The sequence below is a fragment of the Cantharellus anzutake genome, assembly GCF_015039405.1.
Source record: "Cantharellus anzutake strain C23 chromosome Unknown EI90scaffold_4, whole genome shotgun sequence".
NCBI lineage: Eukaryota > Fungi > Basidiomycota > Agaricomycetes > Cantharellales > Hydnaceae > Cantharellus > Cantharellus anzutake.
In genome coordinates, this window is record NW_024066954.1 from 791,655 (window position 1) to 814,621 (window position 22,967).

At 47.4% G+C, this 22,967-nt stretch overlaps 2 protein-coding genes across 2 annotated transcripts; both read right to left on the reverse strand.

The window, feature by feature from the left end:
* Positions 1-3,280: 3,280 nt before the first annotated feature.
* Positions 3,281-4,690, reverse strand: EI90DRAFT_3116489 (uncharacterized protein; the record flags this gene model as incomplete). Its single annotated transcript, XM_039062899.1, has 2 exons — positions 3,281-4,570; positions 4,634-4,690. 2 exons carry the CDS (start codon positions 4,688-4,690, stop codon positions 3,281-3,283), a joined length of 1,347 nt encoding a protein of 448 aa, XP_038922289.1.
* Positions 4,691-10,361: 5,671 nt separating this feature from the next.
* On the reverse strand, positions 10,362-11,549 carry EI90DRAFT_3011978 (uncharacterized protein; the record flags this gene model as incomplete). The annotated part of the gene is made up of 3 exons (XM_039056532.1): positions 10,362-10,848; positions 11,105-11,327; positions 11,459-11,549. 3 exons carry the CDS (start codon positions 11,547-11,549, stop codon positions 10,362-10,364), a joined length of 801 nt encoding a protein of 266 aa, XP_038922290.1.
* Between the last annotated feature and the right edge of the window lie 11,418 nt (positions 11,550-22,967).

The following is a 22,967-nucleotide window of genomic DNA, read 5'->3' on the forward strand; positions in this document are numbered from 1 at the left end:
GCTCATCTCGAAATTCCATGTGGCGCATGCTCATATAAAGCCCGCACTCGGCTTTGAAGCGGTCTAGGTCCTCCTGGGATCCAGAGAAGGGTGTGGGGGCAGCTACCTTAGGTGGTTTAGGAGCGGGGGCATGGTGTGATGGAGAAGGAGCTGGAGCGGGGGCTGCAGGTTGGCCCTGAGTGGCCAGCTGGCCTTGTAGGTCTCGGAGCTGGCGTGTAAGCTCAGCGATCTGTTCCTCTAACGACATCGGAGCAGGAGTGGTCAGGTTTAACCCTTCTTCTGCTGTCAGGATCCGGACCCCAGCTGGGAGTGGCCGGAGGGCGAGGCCGGGTGTGGATGCTGGGGTACTCTCCCCAGGTGCTAACTCCTCGAAGTCGCTGAGGGGACTGGCCTCAGCCTTCACAGGGAATGAGCTGCTATTCATTGAAAAGCGGGTAAGTACACTTGCCTTCACAGGGAATGAGCTGAGAAGAAGGGTAAGCTTCTCAGCCCCCTGTGAGGCCGACACAAAAGGACCCTAGGAACTATACAGTTCCCGCTTGCTGCCGACTTTCCATAACGGGTGTGACCCGTGGGAAAGTTCTGGGCGAGCTGCTCGCCCAGAATGTTCCCACGGTTGTGGCTGTACATTTCTGGGCGAGTCGCTTGCCCAGAACGTTCCCACGGGTTCGTGCGTGCGCGTCATTATGTGAAACAGTGGGGGGAAGGATAAGGGGAATGGGGAAATGTGGAGAGAGGGTGGTTAGGGAAAGGGTGAGGGTGTCTGAGGGTGAGTGGGGTCAAGGGCCGTGCCCTGACAGCTCGGGGTGCTCCTTTTCTCCTTTTCTTTGCAATGACTCGATGGAGCTTCGGTGCTGGTGATGGCTCATGGACATCGTGGCGTCTGTGTGAGCTATCCCTTGTGGGTGGCTGGTGTGCACTCCTCACAGGCTGGGTCTCCGGGCATCCTCTTGGGTCCGGGTCTAGTCTTTTCCCTCCTGCCTCCGGTCTTTTCGTCGCTTGGCCCTTCAGCCCCTTCATCAGCATTTGAAGGTCTTCCGGGTGCAGGCGTCGGGTCTGGCGGGTCTCGGGGTGCGGGTTTGTCTCTCGTCTGAGACGGGTTACAGGGGTCGTGGGTGGGGCAGGTGGAGGGGGCCCGGGTGGGGGCGTGCATGGCTGTGTCCTCTGGAAGTGCTGCCACTGGCTGTCAAGGAGTGTGGCTTCACACTTCCATTCGGCCCAGGTGATGGGCATAGGGTGGAGCTGGTAGATGCTCTCGCGGAGCCGGGAGTTGATTGCCCGCTCGAAGCAGTCGACTAGCCCTACGTCGCCTAGCTGCGAAGTGGGTCCTAGTATTTCAAACTCCTGGATGAGTCTGTCCACAGGGTCACTTCCCTGTCGGACAGTAGCCAGCCTCTGCCGGGCTGTAGCCGCCCGGTTCGGGTCTTGGAACATGGCATCAAGTTCTGCATTGAACTCGTCCATGGTGGGTGTAGGGGAGCCTGTCCTCAGTAGCGCCATGGTGCGTTGCGTTGCCCATGCTCCTGCAGTCCCTCCCTTCATGTAAGAAAGCATGAAGAGGACTTGGGAGAGGGTGCTGGGGAATTCGGCCGCATGGACGTAGAGGTAGATCCCGCATTCGGCCTTAAAGTGGTCGAGGTCCTCTCTGACTCCTGAGAAGGGGGAGGGGCAACTTTGGGTGGTCTGGGTGCGTGCGCGGGCAGGCCCTGGGCTTGGGCTACCACAGTGGCCTGTAGTTCTTGGAACCGGGCCAGCAGGTCGTCATACTGTTCTTGTGTCACCATGGCAGGGGAGGTGGGGGGAGATGGGGTTGAAACCTTCTTCTGCTGTCAGGGACTGACCCGGGGTTGAGAGCGCCTGGGTGTATCGCCCGAGGCTGAGGGTCTGGTACATATGATGCGGGCACGCGTAACAACAGGCCCGAAGCAGACAAGGGTCCCTGGCCACTGAGACTAAAGTGGGAAATGTGTTATTGTTATTATCAGGGGAAGTGTAAGCTACTTGCCTAAAGTGGGAAATGTGAGAAGAAGGTTGCTTCTCAGTTCCCACTTAGGCTGTGTTTATATACATGTGGTTGAAGGCCACGTGGGAAGCGCCATGTCATCCAAGCACACAGCCACCTCCGTCCGGGTACCTCCGTAAGAGGTCCTAGGAGCGTCCGGTATGCAGGGGGTCGTCCGGTGTGTCCGGGTTCAGGCGCGCTACACTGCAGCCGGGTCAATGGTACATTGATACAAAGGAAGTCGTCCATGTGATAAGAAAGGAATAAAGAGGAGAGAGAATAGAAAAGAAGGGGAAGAAGAAAGGGAAGGGAAAAGAGGGGGAGAGGGGGGAGGTCGGGAGGAGCGGATGGTGGGGCACCGGGTTAGGTGGGGCCAGGTCAGGCAGGTGTGCCCTGACAACTTGATGTTAAGAAAATCATCTGAATGGAAGAGAATGTTGCGGCAGCAGCATTGTGCTGCTGTTCCACAACATTTGAATTTATCACACTGAGCATGAAGCCCAGTGACATTGTAACCCCGCTCTTCCAATATTTTGGCCATCCCTTTGAAGTATCCAGGATACTTGGGGTGATCATCTGGGTAATAAAGGTGTTGTATTTGGCCATTCCAAGTCGTGTCTGCCATTGGCTTAGTTTCCATTTTGGGTTTCCCATCAGGCCGGTATATCACTGCTCCACTTTCATCCTGTGCAGTCACAGACACCCCCCAACCCAGCTTAGGACCCTTTGGCATCTTTGTTGCTGACAAGGCATCATCAGCACGCTTGGCATGAGTACGAGCATTATCAAAAATGAGGACATGGTCATCATTTGGATAGCGCTCCCTCATTATCTCCATGGCCTTCGACGCTTGTTCAATCACATCACCATTTGTGAAGTACCCATCTCGATTACTTCCTGGCTTGAGTATGACACGAGCACTGTGACCATCCTGACCCTCCAACCAACCATAATCAGCAGAGACAAAGTCCGCGATCATGACTGATGCGCCTTCTCCCTTTGCATAGGGCTTCACGGTCTCCAACTTGTGGACCCAATGGACTTTCCGATGATCATGTGCATAGAAAATCGATTTGTCATGAAACCACACCACAGTGCGACGCCCTGATGTGGAATCAGGTTCTTCCTCCCCATTTTCATTCCATTTTCTCATCAACTCTCCATATTCAGCCATTGCGGGCAGAAACATGTGCTGCCGATATTGCACCACATCCTCACGTTCATGCCCATCAGAATACTGACCCCTTTTCTCCCTCTGCCAGTGATAACCCATCCCCTTCAGCCACCGTTGGCCTGTTCGGACAGATATGGGTTTTCTCGGTTCAAGCGCTCACGCATTTCTGGGGTGTTCAGGAACCGGACAACATCCATTGCTGAGATGTATGGACCAAGACTCCGAAGGTGAGCCTCAATCTCATGTCTAAGATCCTCATCTGTCACAAGTATGGATTCCTTCCACTTTCCATAGGGGTTCATTGGGATTGTTTCGAAATCGGCCAAGAAATCGCGGCACCACTTTCGCAGCCGAGATGCATATGATGGCCCACAGTTCCATGAGATTGCAATCCACTCTGAAGCCTGGATCCAACCCATTTCACTGGGTGAACTCACTTGGCCAGAGCTGTATAGATGGAGCAACTGGAGCATTTGCTCCAGTCTCATTCGCGTTAAGTTGTCCAGATCTGTGTGCTTATGACCGGGGCCTTTCCTACGGGGACAGACAATTTCACTGATTTTTTCAGCAGCCTTGTCAACATCTTTTCGGGAGGGGGGAGGGACAAATGGATGGGAGTGGCAGTGAGAAGTTCGTGTGGGGTCATCCTCATTTGCCACTACTTCATGCAATGAGTCCATTCCAATTTGTTCAGCTGTTTGTGGTAATGCATGCTGACATGGGGCATAGGGGCTTTGTGGATTGGTTGCTGTGAGTGATTCAGGTGGTAGACTCAGACTCGCGCTTGGGGTTGGTGACACATCATTGATCTCAAAGTTATCACGACCCAAAACACTGTGGCAATCATCAAGATCACTGTCGATTTCACCCTGATTGTTATCACTCTCAGTGTCCGAGTCACTGACAACAATGGGTTTATGATTGGGGAAGTGGGAATGGGAGTCAGGCATGTTGTTGGGGGGGAAATGATCGCGTATAGTCTGCTTTCTCTTGTCAATCATTGTCTTTTGGATCATCTTGTTCACTTTTTTCTTTGTAGCCCGTTGTTTGGCTGCATGGAGATATTTGGTCCGCTCTGCTGGGATGCTGTTGATTGTGGCCCCAGCATAATGGACCTTGTTTCCTGCTATTGCACCACGCTTGCTGACTAGATGGGACAGAGCTATTTGGGACTGAGACAGATGCTCAAACAGAGCATTTTTCGGAGGAGGGATTGGGGTGTGATCAATGTTTTCATCAAAGTTGTCATCACCGGACTGACTTCCACTACTGTCGCTGTCTAGTTCGATATTGAAATTGTCGGTATCGAGAATGTCATATGCAAGAGTGTCATTTGCTGTTCCTTGCTGCATACATTCATGCTGGGGTGTCGGTGTCGGACTAAGACATATTCTCTAGGTGAGCGCATATAAAGTTTCTGTCAATTAAAAAAAAAAAAAAACTAAACAACTCCCTACCTTCCTAGAGTATCCCCCAAGGTTATTTGCTAGGCGGTGCTTCCTGCGTATCGGCATGAACAAGCTTTGGAGGGAAAAGGGATATGTTCACTTTGGTTTCCTTTTTTGTATTCGGCAAAGGCCGCAATTCAGTTTTACTTGCCCATGCCCGCAAATATCAGACTTGTGAATTTTTTTTACTGCAAAAGTTGGGTTTAGAGTCGGAATACAGCGTCAGGAAATATATTAAGTCCAGCCCAATGAAAAAAAAATATAATAAAATTTGGATTCCACGAAGTCGTTAAGTAGCTCTCTTTCTACAACTCCGTGGTACTGCATTAGTCCCAAAGGTGTTGAGGTGAGAGTCAAACAGTATGCGAGTTTCACCAGAATTTGCTTCCGGAGAGTGATGACTTATGAACGTCATCTACCTTAGCTCACGATCATCCTCCGAAAGATGTTCATGTTCCTTACGTTCACAACCTAGACATTCACGTTCCCGCTCTTGAGTTACAAATCACTCTTTTATAGGTTCCGATTTTGACCATGTTGTAGCCAGCAGCACGCATGACTCGGCTGTTTTTGTTGAGGCTGTTAATGAAGATGGGCTGGTTCCTCAAGAACCCATCCCTCTTGTTGACCTTAACCTCCCTATCCCACCAATTCCTATTCTCGTTGGTGACGACAATGAAGTTGAGCAAGTCCCTGTTCTGGTACTGCCCAGTTAGCACAGGCGATAACCAGCCTTGCTCGCTCCACCACTCATCCCACTCCAATTCCTGCTCCGGTTCCCACTCCTGTACAACCTCCATCCACCTCCATTCGAACCAAGGTCCGAGAACCCAAACAGTTTGACAGGGTCGATCCTCGCAAACTCCGCACCTTCTTGGTCCAGTGTGAGTTGAACTTTCAGGACTGCCCCCTGGGCTTTGTGAGCGACTGCTCGAAGATCATTTACGCACAGTCATTCCTGATGGGGATGGCCCTTGATCGTTTTGAACCGGACCTTCTGGAAGGGTTGCCTGAGGGCACTTGACCTTTGTGGATGGATAATTTTCGGGAATTCATTTTAGAGCTTAAGGAGAACTTTGGTCCCCATGATCCAATGGGCAATGCTGAAGACAAGATTCTCCAGTTGAGTATGAAAGACAGACATCACATCAATAGGTACATTGTTGAGTTTAATCGATATGCTGTGCAGTTGCATGGTTATGGCGAGCCTGCACTTTGTCGGTTCTTGTCATATCCATGCATACCCGACCCCGACCCGACTTCCGGACCTCCACCCTCTTCACCTCCGGAGTCATAACCTACTGCTGCTGTTCCGATTCTCACCTTCGGTCCTGGCAACACACCTCCTTACCTCTCCAACCCTATCTCCGTCTGCTCCGATACTCACCTCGGACCGAACACCGCCCCTCTCGCCACCCTCCTACTACTCCTCCTTCTCCTACTCCGCTCCCCCTTCACAACACCTCCACCCTCCCGTCATCCTCCTACGCTTTCCCCATCCGCTCCAATACTCACCTTCGGACCTGACAACCCTCCTTTCCGCCACTCCTTCCCCCTTACCTTTCTCCTTTCTCCTCCCTCTGGTACTCCTCCGCCACCCTTCCACCAAGTTACGACCTTCCGCCGCTGTCCCGTACTTCCTACTCGGACACCGCTCGTACCTTCGCTCTGAGCCTCCGTCATAGTCCCGACCTTGGACTTTGACTCCACCTCAGTCTTAGTCCATTGCACTGGTGACCTCATACTACGTAAACACCATTGCCAATATCCCTCGGACTTTCAACCCCACCTCCATAACCTCTGTAAGCTCTGCAACCCCTGAGCTTCGTGGATCGCCTTCGGCACTTTCACCGCCTGTAATGTATCTCTTGCATTTACCCCTCACCCCTATTTGGACTACTGCTTCTTCCCATTCTAGCCAGTTAGTCATCACCCCCACTTCTCCTCATCCTCCTGCCCCTCTGGGCCTTGCCCTCCCTACCTCCTTTCGGACGTATCATAGGTCCTGCCTTATGACCTTTGGTACCGCTCCGCTCCTTCTTCCCTTTGTCCCCGTTTGGATGTCTTCGTTCCGATTCGGTTCCCCTTTGTTTCCTTGTGCTTTTGCCCCCTCCATTATATATATCGGCGCTTGTACATACTCGTTTTGGTTCAGTCTGAAATCGACCTGAAATGCCCCCTAGAGACTTCCTGCTCACCTACTGTGAAATTAAGGACCAAATGGACAAACAGCAATGGCACAGCGCTCCGCTTGAGTTGCTGAGGCTGAGGTCCTTCCATGCTAAGTCTCCGATTCCACTCCGGAGTCGTCCGAATCCACCCATTCTAACAGTTCTTTTACAATGGACTGCCAGAGCATCTCAAGGATGATTTCTCGCATGTCGCTAAGCCTACTTCACTTTCTGCCCTCTGAAAACTCATGCAGATGTTTGATGCACGATATTGGAAGCATAAGGCTGAAGCTGGACGACATGTTAGACCTCTGCCCTCCTTCACCACTACCTTTGACAAGGCTGCTGCCTCCTGAACGGCAAGTACTTCCTTCCATCCTTCCTCTACTCCCTCTGCCTCCACCTCCGCTGTGGCTGTGAAGCCTCCTAAAGACCACAAAAAGTCTGAAGGACGCCCTGCAGCCAAACCGGACCTCTCTTCAAAACTCGGTGAAAATGGCAAGCTAATGCCAGAGGAGCATAAGCGCTGTTTCGATGGGAATCTCTGTATGTTTTGTGGCTTGTCTGGCCATATGGTCAAGGACTGCCCGAAATCATCCTCTTGCGCTTCCAAGGCATGAATTGCCCAAACTGTGCACTCTACAGCTCCTCCTGTAGAGCCAAAAAATTAGTTTGTGACTCCATGGACTCAGCACGAACCTGTCATATCCATAACAACTCTGCCTCACCTCTGCTCCAGTCCACCTCTGGTCCGTCCTCCCCCTGCACCTCCGCTATACCCTCCGGTTCACCTCCACCTCCGATCTCCGGTACCTTCTCCAGTACCTCTTATCCTCATCCTATACGATTATTAATATTTCTATCTACCCAATATTACTACGGACCTCCTAGGACCTCTGCCCACTCCACAAAGGTTTTCCCACTTCTAGTAGCTGTCACTAATTCCACCCTTCATCTACCCACTCCACAATGCCTGATAAGGCGATTCTCTCATGAGCTTGCTGACCTGGCAAGTGGGTAAGTCCCCCTTGGGTTTTCCCCTTTGTTCCCATTTGTCTTCTATTATGTATATAAGTCCTGTACTATAGTTGATGGCACCTCAGTGCAAAACTGACGACTAGACTACCCCCCAGAGTTCATGCCCTCCTGTTCTGAAGTTAAGGACCAGACTCCTAAGCATTACCGAATGTAGGCACAGCGCTCCTCTCCGATGAAGGAGCGGAGCTGGATCACCTTATGTAACCAGTTTCCTACGTCCAATAATGATATTAGAGTTTGTGCTGATTTGCGTACTGACCGTGTTTTGGTTGCCAAATATATAATTGTTCACTGTCTAAACAACAATAAACACCCCCCCCAACAATCTCACCTGATGTATAGATCATCTATGGATAAAATTCTATATTGACTTTACTATGATTTCTAGTCAATATTACACCTAGATATACCACTTTTCAGTAGGATGTGATTTTCCTGATAATTTACTGAAGGAAAACTACTAATAAAATAATTCCGCAATAAATGTTACTCAATACAGGAGTGACCAAACTGCTCTTTCTATCGCTTAGAGTGCGTGATAGTTATCTAGCAGGTTCAGGATCGCTCACTTTTCTCCTGTGGTGTGATAACCAAGTATTGCTGAGAGATTATTCAATTAAGAAGTCCCTCCACCAAATTCTCACTAATTCTCACTATGACACTTTTGTTCAGCTGTGTCTAACTGACCCTAACTCACGCTTAGAGTGACGTGTTAGTTTTATATTAGCTAACAACTAATATTTGCTTTTATCTTTTGGAGCAAACGAACCAACCACTGGTGAGGAGAATTAAACTTTTATTTCTACCTGAGGTTTGAGAGGGGGCAGAAGCGGCGGCCTTTTATGCTTTCCAGAGGCCTCTCTACTCCCACGCCTCGCACTAGTTACATGTGCTACATTTGTATTATAGATAGTTCTAGAATGATATAGGGGCTTGGGCTGTGTAAGCTTAATATGGACTTAGGGCATGACTCAGCAATAAGTAATTCAGTTCTTTTTCTTTTGGGCCGATCTTAGTGGGGTCTTGTAGCGCTAAAGCTATGCTCTACACCGCCTTAATTACGAACGGTTATCTTTAGAAATGACTCGGCTATAAAGGAACTTTCTAGACTGTTCTCTAATTGACCCCTTTTTGTGAAGCCGCATCATTACTAATGTTCTAGAGCTTTCCCAATTAATTAACTGATCCGCGGACTTCTGAATCACTTTATGCTTATGATCCGAGATCCAGATCATCAATCATTCCTTTGTTCCGATTTATTTGAGCTTAAAATCAAAAAGTTTTGATGAATCATGGGAAAATATACAAGATCCGGTGTTTTAGCATTTTCTCTTCTTCTGATGCGATCAAAAACTGTCCGCCCGCGCCGGGGAATACTCTGTCATATGGTATTTGGTCCGCCAGACTTCCGGGCGCCAATATATTTCCCTTGAGTCACATTACCTTTTATAAGAATTAGCAAATAAATATATATCAATTATAAGGTGTTTTGCCTTTTGAGCGATATCTCCGTCAGTTTTGAAGCTTTTAGAATAAAACAAAACCGTGGATAAAGTTTAGAAACAGTCTTTTCAGATGGTAAAAGGATTACAGTCAAAAGCTTACTGGTTCCCGAGATATTCACATTTCTTTCCCAATGTTCCTTCTTATTCTGCCGTCTATGTGCTATTTTCTTGTTGTAGGGATATATTCTTTGAATATTACACCTATGCCAGGTTCTAGGCATGCTTGTAGTAGATTAAATCTCATGCTACATGGGTGTAGATAATTTATAATGATCTTCTAATGTCTGTCCAGTCTCATAAAGATCATGAGATCTGTCAAATGTCTGAACTTGTCACCTGTTTGTTGACTATTCTGATAGATCATTGTTTTATTCTTTGAATATTATTTCTCCTACAAACAGGCACAGCGGGATAATTGAAGTCCCTTGCAATTTCACACTAATTCTCGACCATGTTGTTGCAACCATTCTTCCTGTTAGTCAATTGACCCTTGATTTTTTTTCCTGTTGTTCATGCCAATTCTCTCGTTTCTGAGTTTTTGGTGTTACTGGAGTAGTTTTTGAATCGGTTATCGGGGTGGAAATAAGTCGCTAGAGAAATTTTGGCTGTCTTTCAGATCAGTGGTATATGGAGAGGTAGGTTCCATAGTTTTCCTAACACAAGAAGTACACATATGTCGCTTAACCATGTGTTGCCACTTTATAGTCCCTGATTGTCAATCAGTCCATAGTTGCATAAAGATAAAAATGAGGAATAGCATATTGGATTGCAGAGGAACACGCGCACATTTATGGTCATTCATTCTGCAATGTTTTTGTTTCTGTTTTCGAGTTTTAATTTTTATTCAAGGTTGAACTTGTCTGGTACACTAACCATTTGTTCCTTGAATTTTCTATGTTTTCATCAGATAAAAGAAAGTCATAAAAAAAAGATTGCATAAGGAAACATAGATTTGCGGCTATACAGGTTTTCGACCTTTGATACTTGTGATTGGGAATACCAGGAGTAGCTTCAGGTCTGACACTATTCCTTGGTATTATACTCCTCCCTCCACCATTCCTCTTTTCGCTCTACAGGCCATATTTCTTCTGCATACAATACCCTATTATCCAACCAATAAGTTTCCATTGCCACTTGCAGTTCCTCCAATGTATCCAAGTTGAGTTGCTGGACTCTTCCATAGATTCGATCTTGAAATTCGCAATAGAATGCCAGTGGGTTATTTTTCCATGGAATAGTCAGATGCATCATTGCATGGTACAAATGTTCCTGGAGTATTCGCCAAGAATTCCATAAATGGAACTCCATTGACTTTACCACATGATACTCGGAGCAAATCGCAGCTTCCAAGAGAATCCTTCTGAAGATCAATTCCATTACCTCTTCAAGATCTTTGATCATTGGCATGACTTTATATGGTTTAAACAGACTTCCTAATCGATGCGGATTTGCTCGGAGATCTATTTCGTCTTGGACTAGATTGAGACAGTCCCAGGTCATCTTCCAAGTTCTATCCAGGTCGGATTCTAACTGAGTTAGATGGTTGTTTAAGACCATGTTAATAAATTTTACCCCTTTCAGATATCCCTGATTATAATCACTCCACATCTTTTCTTTAAGTAAAGCAGAAAATGCAGGGGATACTCCTACTTGAGTACATGGGGTGAATTCAAAAACGGGTTCAGCATTGTCATGATTGAGTTGATGCCGGTTTTAAATTGGGAAGCAGGAATTTCGGTTTATCTGGAATGGGAGCGGAAACGGACCGGTTTCGGTAATTCCATTTAGCAGCGGCACTACCCATGGGCTGATCACTTGAAGAAGAAGTCGTGGGTAGGTCCGAGCTGGAATCACTTGGACATCCATAGGCCAGGTCAAATACTTCCTTCCCATGCATTAAAATATCCGATCTAATTCCGTCACATTTCTGGAATCCTTGCTGGGCTTTCTCCAAAAGGAAATCTAATTCAGAATCCGTTTCCCATTGAACTGAATTCATAGGTGAGTCGGATCCAAAAGTAGTACTTTCTTTGTTGACTTCGCTTTCCTCGGGATTTCCCATTCCTTCATTCTCTTTCGTCAGTTCCTTCTTGCATCATGTTAAGTGGATGACTACACACCGAGGAAAAGGGTCTTGGGGATAGCTGGAGTCTGGCTGGCAGTTATGACCGGAATGGTCTTGAAAACGACTTGAGTGTTTGGGAATTGCATATTGATAAGTTTCTTTCAGATGTTCAGGTGTTAGACGCTGAAGGCTTGTTGAGCCATCGACCCCTGCTGGTGCTGCAGTTTTATAGTTCGATGTCTCTATTCCTCTTGTCTTCATCCTCCTTGGGAACCTATCGTTATGCTCGGGTGGTTACACGTTCAATCGGCCTAGTCGTTCTCAATCCATCGGCTCAGCCTCGTTTTTCCATCTATCACTCCTTTTCCTCATGTTCCATCATCAATTCTCCTGTCTCCTTCATTCACTTGTCTAGTTTGGTTGTCCGTTTTTCGCGGGTTTGATTGCGTCTTTAGTTCTTTCCCCCCTTTTCTCATTCTCGCTACACTAATCAGCCTCATGTTCCATTGTTCTACTATTTCTTTCTCCATCATTTTCGTGCTTCTCACAGATCCTTGGCTTGATTATCATCGCGTCAATGTCAGAGACCAGATTCGAGACGAGGGAGAGTCTCCGTAGCGGAGGGCTTTGGCCTCAGCGACTTATGCCAAGAGCGCTGTGCCTAGTGACACGTCCGTGCCCTAACTTACTGACTGGCAATCAGAACCGAGGGGGGTAACTCTAGTTGATTTTATTACTGGAGTGTAACCTATGTACAAGTGGAATATATATATGGTTACAGCGAAGACAGGTCCGCAATTGGCGGAGCCGAACGGAGCGGAGCTAACAGGGTTAAACATTAGCCAACTGAATATTACCGACGAGTCGGGTCATGGGGTTAGCAGAAAGGCAGGCAATAACCCAGAAACGGAAAGGAGGGATAGGCCCGAAGGTGGGCTCTGCAGGGCAGGCGAGTGTATTGCCCAGCGGAGGTGGGAGTGCGCTAGCGGACATTGGAGCTGTCCGGAAGTCTTCGGGGCTCCGTACTTAGGGAGGTGTAGGTAATAAATTGAAAAGAGGGGGTGGTGACCATCGAGGGGTACTGAGAGGATTGCGGAATACGGGAGCTCCGAGGTTAGTGAGGAAGGAGCGGAGTTAGACCGGAGGGATCGGAGGGACCGGAAGTCGATGGCCGGGGATGGATATGACAGTCAACTCATCAAATCTCTCATGCTCCATCCTTTTCGCAGTCTGGCTCTGACTACTGTCGCATCAACCCATCAAATCTCACCTTGCACTTCTCACATTGCTTAACTTGATTACCAACATGTCAACTCATCAACCCTTGCCTTTTACTCTGCCAATTTTCCATGTGATTCACAACTCTCGATCTCTTCTCAGTATTCTCATGTCCGCACGGATTTATCGTTCGGATCCTGTGCACTGCCTGAAGTTCCCCTTCTCCTCGGATTATGGGTTTTTCCCCGATTGAGCATTTACTCTCCCTATGCATCCACTCCTTTATTTCTCCACCTTCGGCTTTGACTTCCAGATCTTGCTCCTCAACTCAACTACCTGGCAACTTCTACTTCCTTCCGATCCTGTTTCCTCTGATGCGACTCTTATTTACTCAAGGTCCTTTGCTCCTTTATTTTGTTCCCTCTGCCACTCGGATCTTACAACTATTCCCCTTGTTACTTTGTACATGTGTCGTCCTCCACTCATCACGGTGTATCTGGCCCTGCCGGATCACTGTTTTTCTTTTCCATTGCAACAAGATGGCAATGTAATTTTTCCCACTGCGATCGACTGATGGTACTTAACCACCTCGGCGATCTGCTTGATGAGTTCAATGGGCACTTGTACTGCCTTGACAATTCATCAACAGATTTCCAAGTTGGATTAATGTCTTGATTTCGATCAGTCATAATTAGGTATAGATCATGAATGCCTCATGGAATTCTCATTGTTTGGAGACCGGAATTCATGAAACGATCTGCCTGACAAGTCCATGATGTGCATTGGCTTTTGCCATTCATGCATTGTGGGTTTTTTGGGTTGATCTTGAGCCTTTTCCAGGTATAACCGGATTTAGGATGGACATAGCACCTTAGACACATGTGCCTTGAATGAGCAAATTGCACCACTAAGGTATGTTTTTCGCTTTGCCTCCTTTATTTTTACTTTTCTTTAGGTAATGTATAACCCAATATATCGGTACTGTAACCTTGATGTAAACAAAGAAGTTTTTGAATTGAGGAGTATATAAATTTAAAGAAAGAGAGCAAGAGTAGATCAAACAAATGATCAAAAAAGGAAAAAAAAATCAAACAAAGAGTGGAATTGTGTTTATACATTAGGTCATGATCGACCTTTTGTAAAGAAATTTTCGGAAGAGAAAATGAAGAAAAGAATGATGGAAGGGTGTTGCCATGCTGATCCGGATGGATAACGCCCATTATGGAGCCAAACCCACCCTTACTTGCTCACTACTTCCCCAAGCCATGTCTTTTCGTGCAAGATGGTGAAGGGAAGAAGGTTGGTTTGATCTCGTAGACGATCATGGTCCGGATCATCATTAGTGCAACCCCTGTTGGATTTTTGAGTGTAAAAATAAAAATAAAAATGAAAAAGTAGAGTTCGACATACTCCATTTTTACTCAGACATGTACCTCTCTGTCAGGGACGCGTCCGGGGTCGAGAGGGCCCGGGGGTAATGCCCGGCACTGAGGCCGTCGCGGGGTGTGGAGCGGGCGTGCGTACTGGCGGGCCCGATCCGGGACAGTGGTCCCTGGCCACTCAGACTGAAGTGGAGAATGTGTTATTATTATTAAAGAGGAAAACTATACTACTTACCTGAAGTGGAGAATGTGAGAAGAAGGTTACTTCTTCGGTTCCCACTTCAGGTACATTTATGTACATGCGGCTTGAGTCACATGACAGGTGCCACGTCATCCTCGGAGGCAGCCGCAGGCATCCGGGTGTCCCCGTGGGGGATCCCGAGAGCGTCCGCTACATGCGTGCGTGCTGGGCACAGCGGGAGGCCGTCCGGGGTGTGTGGGCCGGACGGGTCAATAGTACATCGATACAAGGGAAGGTGGTCCGTGTAGATAGAAAGAAATAAACAGGAAGAGGAACATGAGAAGAATGAAATAAAGAAAGGGGAAAGAAAAGGGAAAAGAGGGGGGAGGGAGGAAGGAGGGGGGAGGGGGATAGACAGCGGGGAGCGGGTGTGGTGTGGCCAGGTGGGCCCGGGTGGGCCCGGGTCAGGCGGGTGTGCCCTGACACTCTCTCCCAAAGACTCATCGCTAGGAGGTCTCTTCACTGTTCAAGGAGGTTCATGAACTTGGTCTTGCGAGATATCAAGTCTGATTGGAATGGATCCATACAGTTTCGATCAACATGACAGTCGTCGCTCGCTGTGTCCCCAAGGAATGTACATGTTGTCATCAGAATCATCTCCACTGTCCAAAAGTTGCTGGGGCCATCTGGTCCATTGCTGTGATAGCCGGTTACGAATCCAAATGTAGGCAAAAACCGCACTGCTGATGACAACAGCTAGGACAATCCCTAGGACTGTGGCAAGTTTAACGGTGACAGATGTAGTGGTCATGATTCCAATAGATGATAGATGTACAGCAGACAAACAGATTTGTCGACACTGTGATGGAAGTAAATGAAAAGAAATAAAGGAATGTTTTTCTCGGCTTTAGCCATTAGTACTACAAATGTAAAAAAAAAGAAAAACGCGGGTCCACAGATGCTTCTCAGACCATGTCTGACAGACAACGTCTGGAGACCTGTTTTTGTTAGAGGTTATGATTAAGAAATTGTGATATAGACCCTTTTGTCTTACTTGATGTCCTTTGCTCTCTTCGATTTCATCCGTTGGTGATTTGTACTCATGGCTAATCTCGCTTGTAGTGAGACCATGAATATACAACATTGGGTGCCATTGCCTATCCTGGTACACAGTCGGTGGGGATCGAGGGACAACTGCTTCAAAGGACTCGATCGATGGTGAGACTTGATTACGTTGACATCTCTCCTCCATTCGTGTTCTTTGTCCTTCTTGCCATAACCCGATTATATTGATTGGGTAACCAATGGTATGGTTCCACACCCATTTTCCCCAATCTCGTCGTGCACCAATCAAGATTGCAAGGATACCGATGAAATAGAATGTAAAGAGAGTCAGAAGGGAAATCTGTAGAGACAATTAGCCTTTTTAGAAGTTATTTGATATGAGACATTACTTAAAATGTCTGCTCCCATGATGTTGTTATGTTTTTGGGGTTCGCTTGTCTTTGTTCTCAGCCACCAGCACGCGGCTCTGGTGAACTATGCAACGAGTGAAACAAATTTCGTAAAAGTCACCTGATGTTACAAACTATTTAATTCCTTATCCGGACATTTCGGATGCAGAATCTTCTGTATTGGGATCCTCCCGTCTTTCTCGTACATGAAACCACCTGAGACTAACAGGCGCTGGAAAGTACAGCTGGCCTCGAGGAGCATTTGTCTCCTTGTACCTGAAGTATTTTCTTGGACCTTCTACTCTCTTGTGGTTTCTATAGTCCCATCTCTCTTCGTATTTTGATGCTTCCTTGATTCGTTCATAGAGTGGTTCATAATTTTGCGGTATTGTCTCTCCTCTCTCAATCATTCTTTTGCATTGATTCCACCTCTCCCATACTTCATTCCAAAATTCCACCTCTCTCTTGAGTCGCTCCTCTCTCTCCTTGTGTGATTGGGAAGTTGCCATGCTACTGAAAGCAACTCCTAAAGTTTGCAAACTCCGCATGTTCCATATTTCCCTCATCACTCTCTATTCCTTCATCATCCATATCCATTTCATCATCTGCATACTCATCTGACCCTTCCGAACCTTCGCTATAGTCTTCCTCCATATATGTCAAAAAGTTTTCGGCATCTTGTTGCTCGAATTCCTCATCAGACTTAGTTTTGGACCTGCTTCCTTCAGACTCGTCCTCCTGTAACTCCTCTGAGTCCTCCGATTCTTCCAATTCTTCCGATTCTTCCCTCTTCTCTTTTCCTCTACTTTCTGCTATGTTCTCTCTCCGTTCCCTATGCCATGTCTCTATCGCGTGCCATCGTCCCATTTTCTCCTGAGTCTTTTCTAGAACAACCGGTTCAGCTGCATCTCGATAGTAAAATATCTTGACATGTTGCGCTGCTACAGGCTTAGATAGTACTGTACCATCCAATTCAGCAAGGATATAAGCTCCAGATGGCCTTACGGTTACCACATAATATGGTCCGGACCACCTTAGGGCTCCCTTTTTTCCTTGTTGATTGTCCAATGAACTTTTATACACTAAAACCATCGTTCCTCATGCAAGTGGTTTCCTATATCGTTCTCTCCCATGTTTTTCCCAATATGCATCAGCATTTCGTTTCCTTTGTAAGGCTAGATCTCTTGATGCTTGGTCAACATTCATATCTCTATCTTTTAATTGCTCCATTCTTAGACCCAATAAATTGACAGTATCTTCGATCTTGTGCCACTCTAATGTATGCCAGGTTCACTCTGTGATATTGAATGGGAACATCGCCTCTTGTCCATAGAGAAGATAGTATGCTGAAAATCCCGTAGCTTTTCGAGTGGTGATTCTATCAGCCCATAACGCATAATGGAACCATTCTGGCCACTTGTTTGTGTTTCCGAGACATTTCTTCCACATGGCATCAATCCAATATCTATGACCAACTTCTAACATCCCATTTGCCCTTGGATTTTCTGCAGATATGTGTATGATTGGAACTTTGTACTTCTTAACTAGTACTTCCACTGCGTCTTTGAACTCTGAACCATTATCCATGATGAGTTGAGGTATACAACCATATCGACACATAATGTCCTCAAAAATAAACTTAGCAATAGCTTGAGAACTCTTTGTACGAAGCATGCGAGCTGCTAGCCATCCTGATAAGTCATCTTGGGCATCTACGATGTAGTTAAACCCTGCTGCCTTTGGCATATGGACTGTATCTATTGCAAATTTCCTTAAAACGGTTCTGACATATGTTGGTGATATAGGAATTTTCGGACGGTAACTGGATCTAAGCTGGCACTCCTTACATGTTTGGCAAAACCAAGCGACAAAGTCATACATTCTGGGCCACCAGAACTTATCCGATAGATTCTTGTATGTGGGGTTTTTGCCTCGGTGTCCTGCTTCATCGTGTGCTTGGCTGCACATGTTCCACCTTTTACCTACATCTTCAACCACTAGTAGTGGAGGTTTAAAACCATTTCGCCTCCACAACCTTCCATCTCCCCAATAAAATCTTCTTGCTTGGGCTAAGATTTTCCGTCTCTCTTTCAAATCCGTTGGTAACTTCATGCTACTTAGGTATTCTTCAATTGGTTTGAAATATCCCTCCTCTTGTCTGAGGTCTACTGGAATCGGTAATGGCGATTTTTCCACCTCTTCCAGAATGATTTCCGCAGTTAACGTTTCCAAAATTCCTACCCAAGTTAAATCCCTTTCGAATTCTTGTTCTGCTGCCTTTGGGTATCTCCACTTCACCTCCATTGGGGCACACTGTTCAATCCTATTGTCTATTCTACTCAACTTCTCAATTACCCAGGAAGTCCTAGTTTCTGGTTCTACTTCGTCCTCAGAGTTTATTCCTTCGTCGGAGCTTTCTAACTCCACCGATGAATTGTCTGATTTTATATACTCATATATTCCTTCCTGTGCACTTCTAGCAAATTTGAATGGATCTTCATAGTCCATTTCTGGTTCTGATTCTTCTGAATCATCCTCAGCTGGTTCTCTTCAGGACAATCCATCTGGAGCTCTGTGTCTCGTGGCAGGAACATGTTCCATTTCGAAACTGAAGTGTTGTAAATATGTAACCCATCGTGTCATTGGTGCATTGGGCAAGTCAGGATTATTGACCATTTGTATAAGCGATCTAGCATCTACTTTGATCCTAAAATGATAGCCCCAAAGATAGCGCCAACAAGCTTTTACTGCCCTGAACACTCCATATAACTCCAATTTTGGTTCTTGCTTCCACTTCACTAAACGTCCGTGATCCAAACTCAATTGGGTACTCTATGTCATCTTCCATTACTTGATATAATACCCATCCAACTCCTGTCTGTGCACTATCAACCGCTAGCGTTACCAGTCCGAGGTCCGAGGGCTGTTGATCCTTTGGTAGCATCTTTTTAGCTAATTCCAGATTTAATGGCTTGATTGCCCCAGACTCCCATACTGCTTCTTTCAAGGTGTCCATTGCTTCTTGTGCTTCGTCCGTCCATTGGAAATCTTCCTGTCCTCCTTTTCTTGTATACATAGTTAACGGCTTTGCAATTAAAGCAAAATTTCTGATCCATTTCCGTGCAACTCCAACCGTTCCTAGGAAACCACGCACTTGTGAAACATTGCTACATGATTTCCATTTCATAATCTTAGAAAGAGTCCCGTGACTCACTCTTTGACCTTTTATGGATACGGTTCTTCCAACTAGATCCAATTCGGGTGTTGCTAGTACAAACTTTTTCCCTGATATGGTTACTCCACTGATTTCAATTCTTGCAAGTAACTCGTGTAATGTATGAGCATATTCCCATACAAACTTTCGGATTTCTGAGTTCTCTGGAATACTGGCTCCCTTGTACAATTGGGGAGGCCCCTTCAATGCGATATCATCTACAAATACCCCAACTCAGTCTGACATTCCTTTTATTATGTGATATGTTCTTCAGCAGAATTCCACAACTGAATTGGTAAACACATTAACTGTTGCGATCCTAAGTTAAAGGCATGGAAAGCTGTTAAGTGCCTGCTTTCTGGGGCTAGTGTACAAGCGTCATAGCCAGAGTACAGATTGGCAATCCCATATATTGAATGTCCCGCAAATTCTTGTGCAAAGTCATCAACACGAGGTGGCAAACCTGCATCCCTGATTGTGACACTATTGAGCTTCTGTAGATCATGCACTAATCGGTATGTTCCATCTTTCTTTTCTACTACAAATATTCTTGATCGATAGTGTCAGAGACCTGGTCGAGACAAAGGAGTGTCTCCATGGTGGAGGGCTTCGGCCTCAGCGACTTGTGCCAGGAGCGCTGTGCCAAGTAACACGTCCATGCCCTAACTTACTAAACTGGCAACCAGAACTGAAGGGGGTAAATTACTCAAGTGTAACCTATGTACAAATTGAGTATATATAGTTACAGTGAGGGCAGGTCCGCAAATGGCAGAGCCGAGCTAACGGGGTTAGACATTAGCCGATTGAATATTACCGACGAGTCGGGTTATGGGGTTAACGGAAAGGCAGGCGATAACCCAGAAACGGAAAGGAGGGATAGGCCCAAAGGTGGGCTTTGCAGGGCAAGCAAGTGTATTGTCCAGCGGAGGCAGGAGTGCGCTAGCGGACGTTGGAGCTGTCCAGAAGCCTTCAGGGCTCCATACTTAGGGAGGCATAGGTAATAAATTGAAAGGAGGGGGTGGTGACCATTGAGGGGTACCGAGGGGATTGCGGAATACGGGAGCTCTGAGGCTAGTGAAGAAGGAGCGGAAGTAGACCAGAGGGATCAGAGGGATCGGAAGTCGATGGCTGGGGATGGATATGACAGTATCCCCTTCTTAGGCCTGAACCCTTGAAGGCCCAGAATTAGTAAGGTGAGGGGAGCTGTACTCACAGAAAGAAAAAATGAAAATGGAAGTGAGGAGTGGAGAGAAAGGAGAGATGACAGAGGAGTCGGGGTTCCTAAGGGGCTTCGGGTCCAGGCTTATCTGGGTACCGAGAGTGGAACGCTTCAACGAGGTCGGAGGCATGATCAAGTTCCCCAGCAAGGAGCCATTGTGTCTCCTTGTCGGTCCCTTCATAGCCTAGCCACTTGACCAGGTAGAGCAACTTGTTGTGTCTACGTCGGTCGATCTTGGAGTCGAGTATCTCCTCGATCTCGAACTCCATTTCGCCTTCGATTTCTATGGGAGGTGGAGGTGGCTGGTGGCGGTTCGGAATGATGTTCGGGATGGAGGGTTTGATCTACGAGACATGGAATACCGGGTGAATGGCTCACATGTTTCCCAGCAGGCGGAGGGTGAGGGAGTGAGTTCCAATGCGGGCAATGATCTCGAATGGGCCGAGGTTCTTCTTGGAGAGCTTTTTGGAATGTCGGGTGGAGCGGAAATACTTGGCCTTTATGTAGACCGAGGTTCCTACTTCGAAAGCTGGGGCAGGACTCTGACGGGAGTCTGCGGGGCCCTGATAACGGATCTGAGCAAGATGCATTTCCTTGCGAAGGAAGTGATGGAGGGAGTCGAGATCTACGGAGTACTCTTGGGTGCGTACTGATGTCAGGTCTTGCTCCGGGTGAACGGTGATGTTCGGATGGTAGCCTTTGTTGGCGAAGAATGGGGAGATGCCTGTGGTGGCATTCGGAGTGTTGTTGTATGTGAACTCTGCAAGAGGCAGGAGTTCGGACCAATTGTCCTGCTGGTAGTTACTGTAGATGCGCAGGTACTGCTCGAGCGTCTGGTTCATCCATTCGGTCTGACCGTCTCCTTCTGGATGATAACCGGAGGTGAAGTGGAGGCGGATGTTGAGGGCCTTACCAAGTGAACGGAAAAAATGAGAGACAAACTCCGGACCCCTGTCGGAGGTGATGTGGGAAGGAACTCCGTGCTTGGAGAACACATGGAGGAGGAAGAGCTTGGCCAGTTCCGGAGAGGTGATGGTGTTGTGGGTAGGGATGAAAATGCACTGTTTGGACAGGCGGTCCACGACAACCAAGATGGAAGTGAATCCGGAAGAGGAGGGTAGCTGTTTGATGAAATCCATGGAGATGGAGTTCCAAGGACGTTCAGGGATGGGGAGTTGTTTGAGCAAGCCGTAAGGCTTATGACGGGGAACTTTGGCACGGGCACAAGAAGTGCAGGAGGATACGTAACTCTTGACAAAGTTACAGATGCCCGCAAAATGCGGAGACGGAGATCGTTAGAATCCGGAACGTAAATGCGGTTGTCCAGCCTTAACAGGCCTTCGGCATCAATGGACCAGCGGGAATTGGGGAGGTTGGGGGAAGCGAGATGAGAAGAGATTGTGGTGTCAGAGGAGAGGGAGGCTAGAATGTCTCGATGAAGAGCCTCTGTGTCGATGAGTACGGCTGCTCGGATTACTGTGGCAGCTAGGAACGTAGCTCGTAAGGATGCAGTGAGCTGCTCCAAAGTGAAGACCGGTCGGAAGTTCTGCAGATCGACATGAGCATAGTCCATATCCCCTTCTTTGGGATAGACGTCCCAGCGTCTAGTCAACGCATCCGGTTTCACTCCGAGTCTTCCGGGACGGAATCAGACAGTCATGTGGAACTGGGAGAAGAACTCTGACCAGTGGGCTTGCCGCCGGGTCAAGAGTTTGGTGGTGGAAAAATACTCGAGGTTCTTGTGGTTGGTGACGACGTCGATTGGGGTTCCTGAACCTTCAAGGTAATGACACCACGATCGGAATGCATCATGAATGGTGAGCAGTTCCTTATCATGGGTGTCATAATTGAGCTCCAGCGCCGAGAGTGTTCTCGAGCGGGAAGCGACAGGGTGAATCTCTCCGTCATCACAGCGGATGGACAGGATTCCGGAGATTGCATAGTCGGAAGCGTCGGTTTCTACAATGAGGGGGGCATCAGGTAGCCAATGTGTAAGGATAGGAGCAGAAGTGAAGGCTTCTTTCAAGGTGTTGAAAGCAGAGCGACAATCGTCAGAGAATAACCAGGGGGCTCCTTTACATGTGAGGCGCGTCAAGGGGACCACAATGTCGGAGTATTGGTGGATGAAACGCCGATAGAAGTTAGCGAAGCCAAGGAAGGATTGGACATCCTTGACTTTATGGGGCTCGGGCCAATCTTGGATGGCTTTGACCTTCTCGATGGACATGGTGAGTCTGGAGGGAGAGAGGCAGTATCCGAGATATTCCGTAGTGTCCATATGAAACTCGCATTTCTTCGGATTGGCGTATAGGCCGTGTTTGCGGAGTCTCCTAAGAACTTCTCGGACATGCTCCTGATGTGAAGCCATGTCTTCCGAGTAGGTAAGGATGTCGTCTAGGTAGACTACCACAGAAACGTCCAAGAGGTCGGCAAAGATCGTGTTGACAAATCACTGGAAGGCCGCGGGTGTATTTGTGAGACCAAATGGCATGACAAGCCACTCATAGGAACCATAGCACATGCGGAAGGAGGTCTTCCATTCATCGCCTGCTGCAATGCGAACCAGGTGGTAAGCATGCCGGAGGTCGAGTCTTGTTATAGGAATGGAGTCTCCAGCGACCACTCGACTGAACGTCCACCACAGCGGGTCCTCCTTCTCCACATCCTCCCTTCTCTTTGTTACCTTCTCCTCGCTTCCCCCCCTTCTTACATGCTCACTCCATGCTAAGCTTTCCCTTATTGGGTTTTGGTGCTGGCCGGATTATTTATTCTATTTCGCGAGATTTCTCGCGATCATTTCTTATTCAATAGTTAGCGTCATGTTCTGGATATTCCCTTAACCTGTGATTCTATACACCTGTGCACGGTACGCTCACATAACGAGCGCCAAGTATCC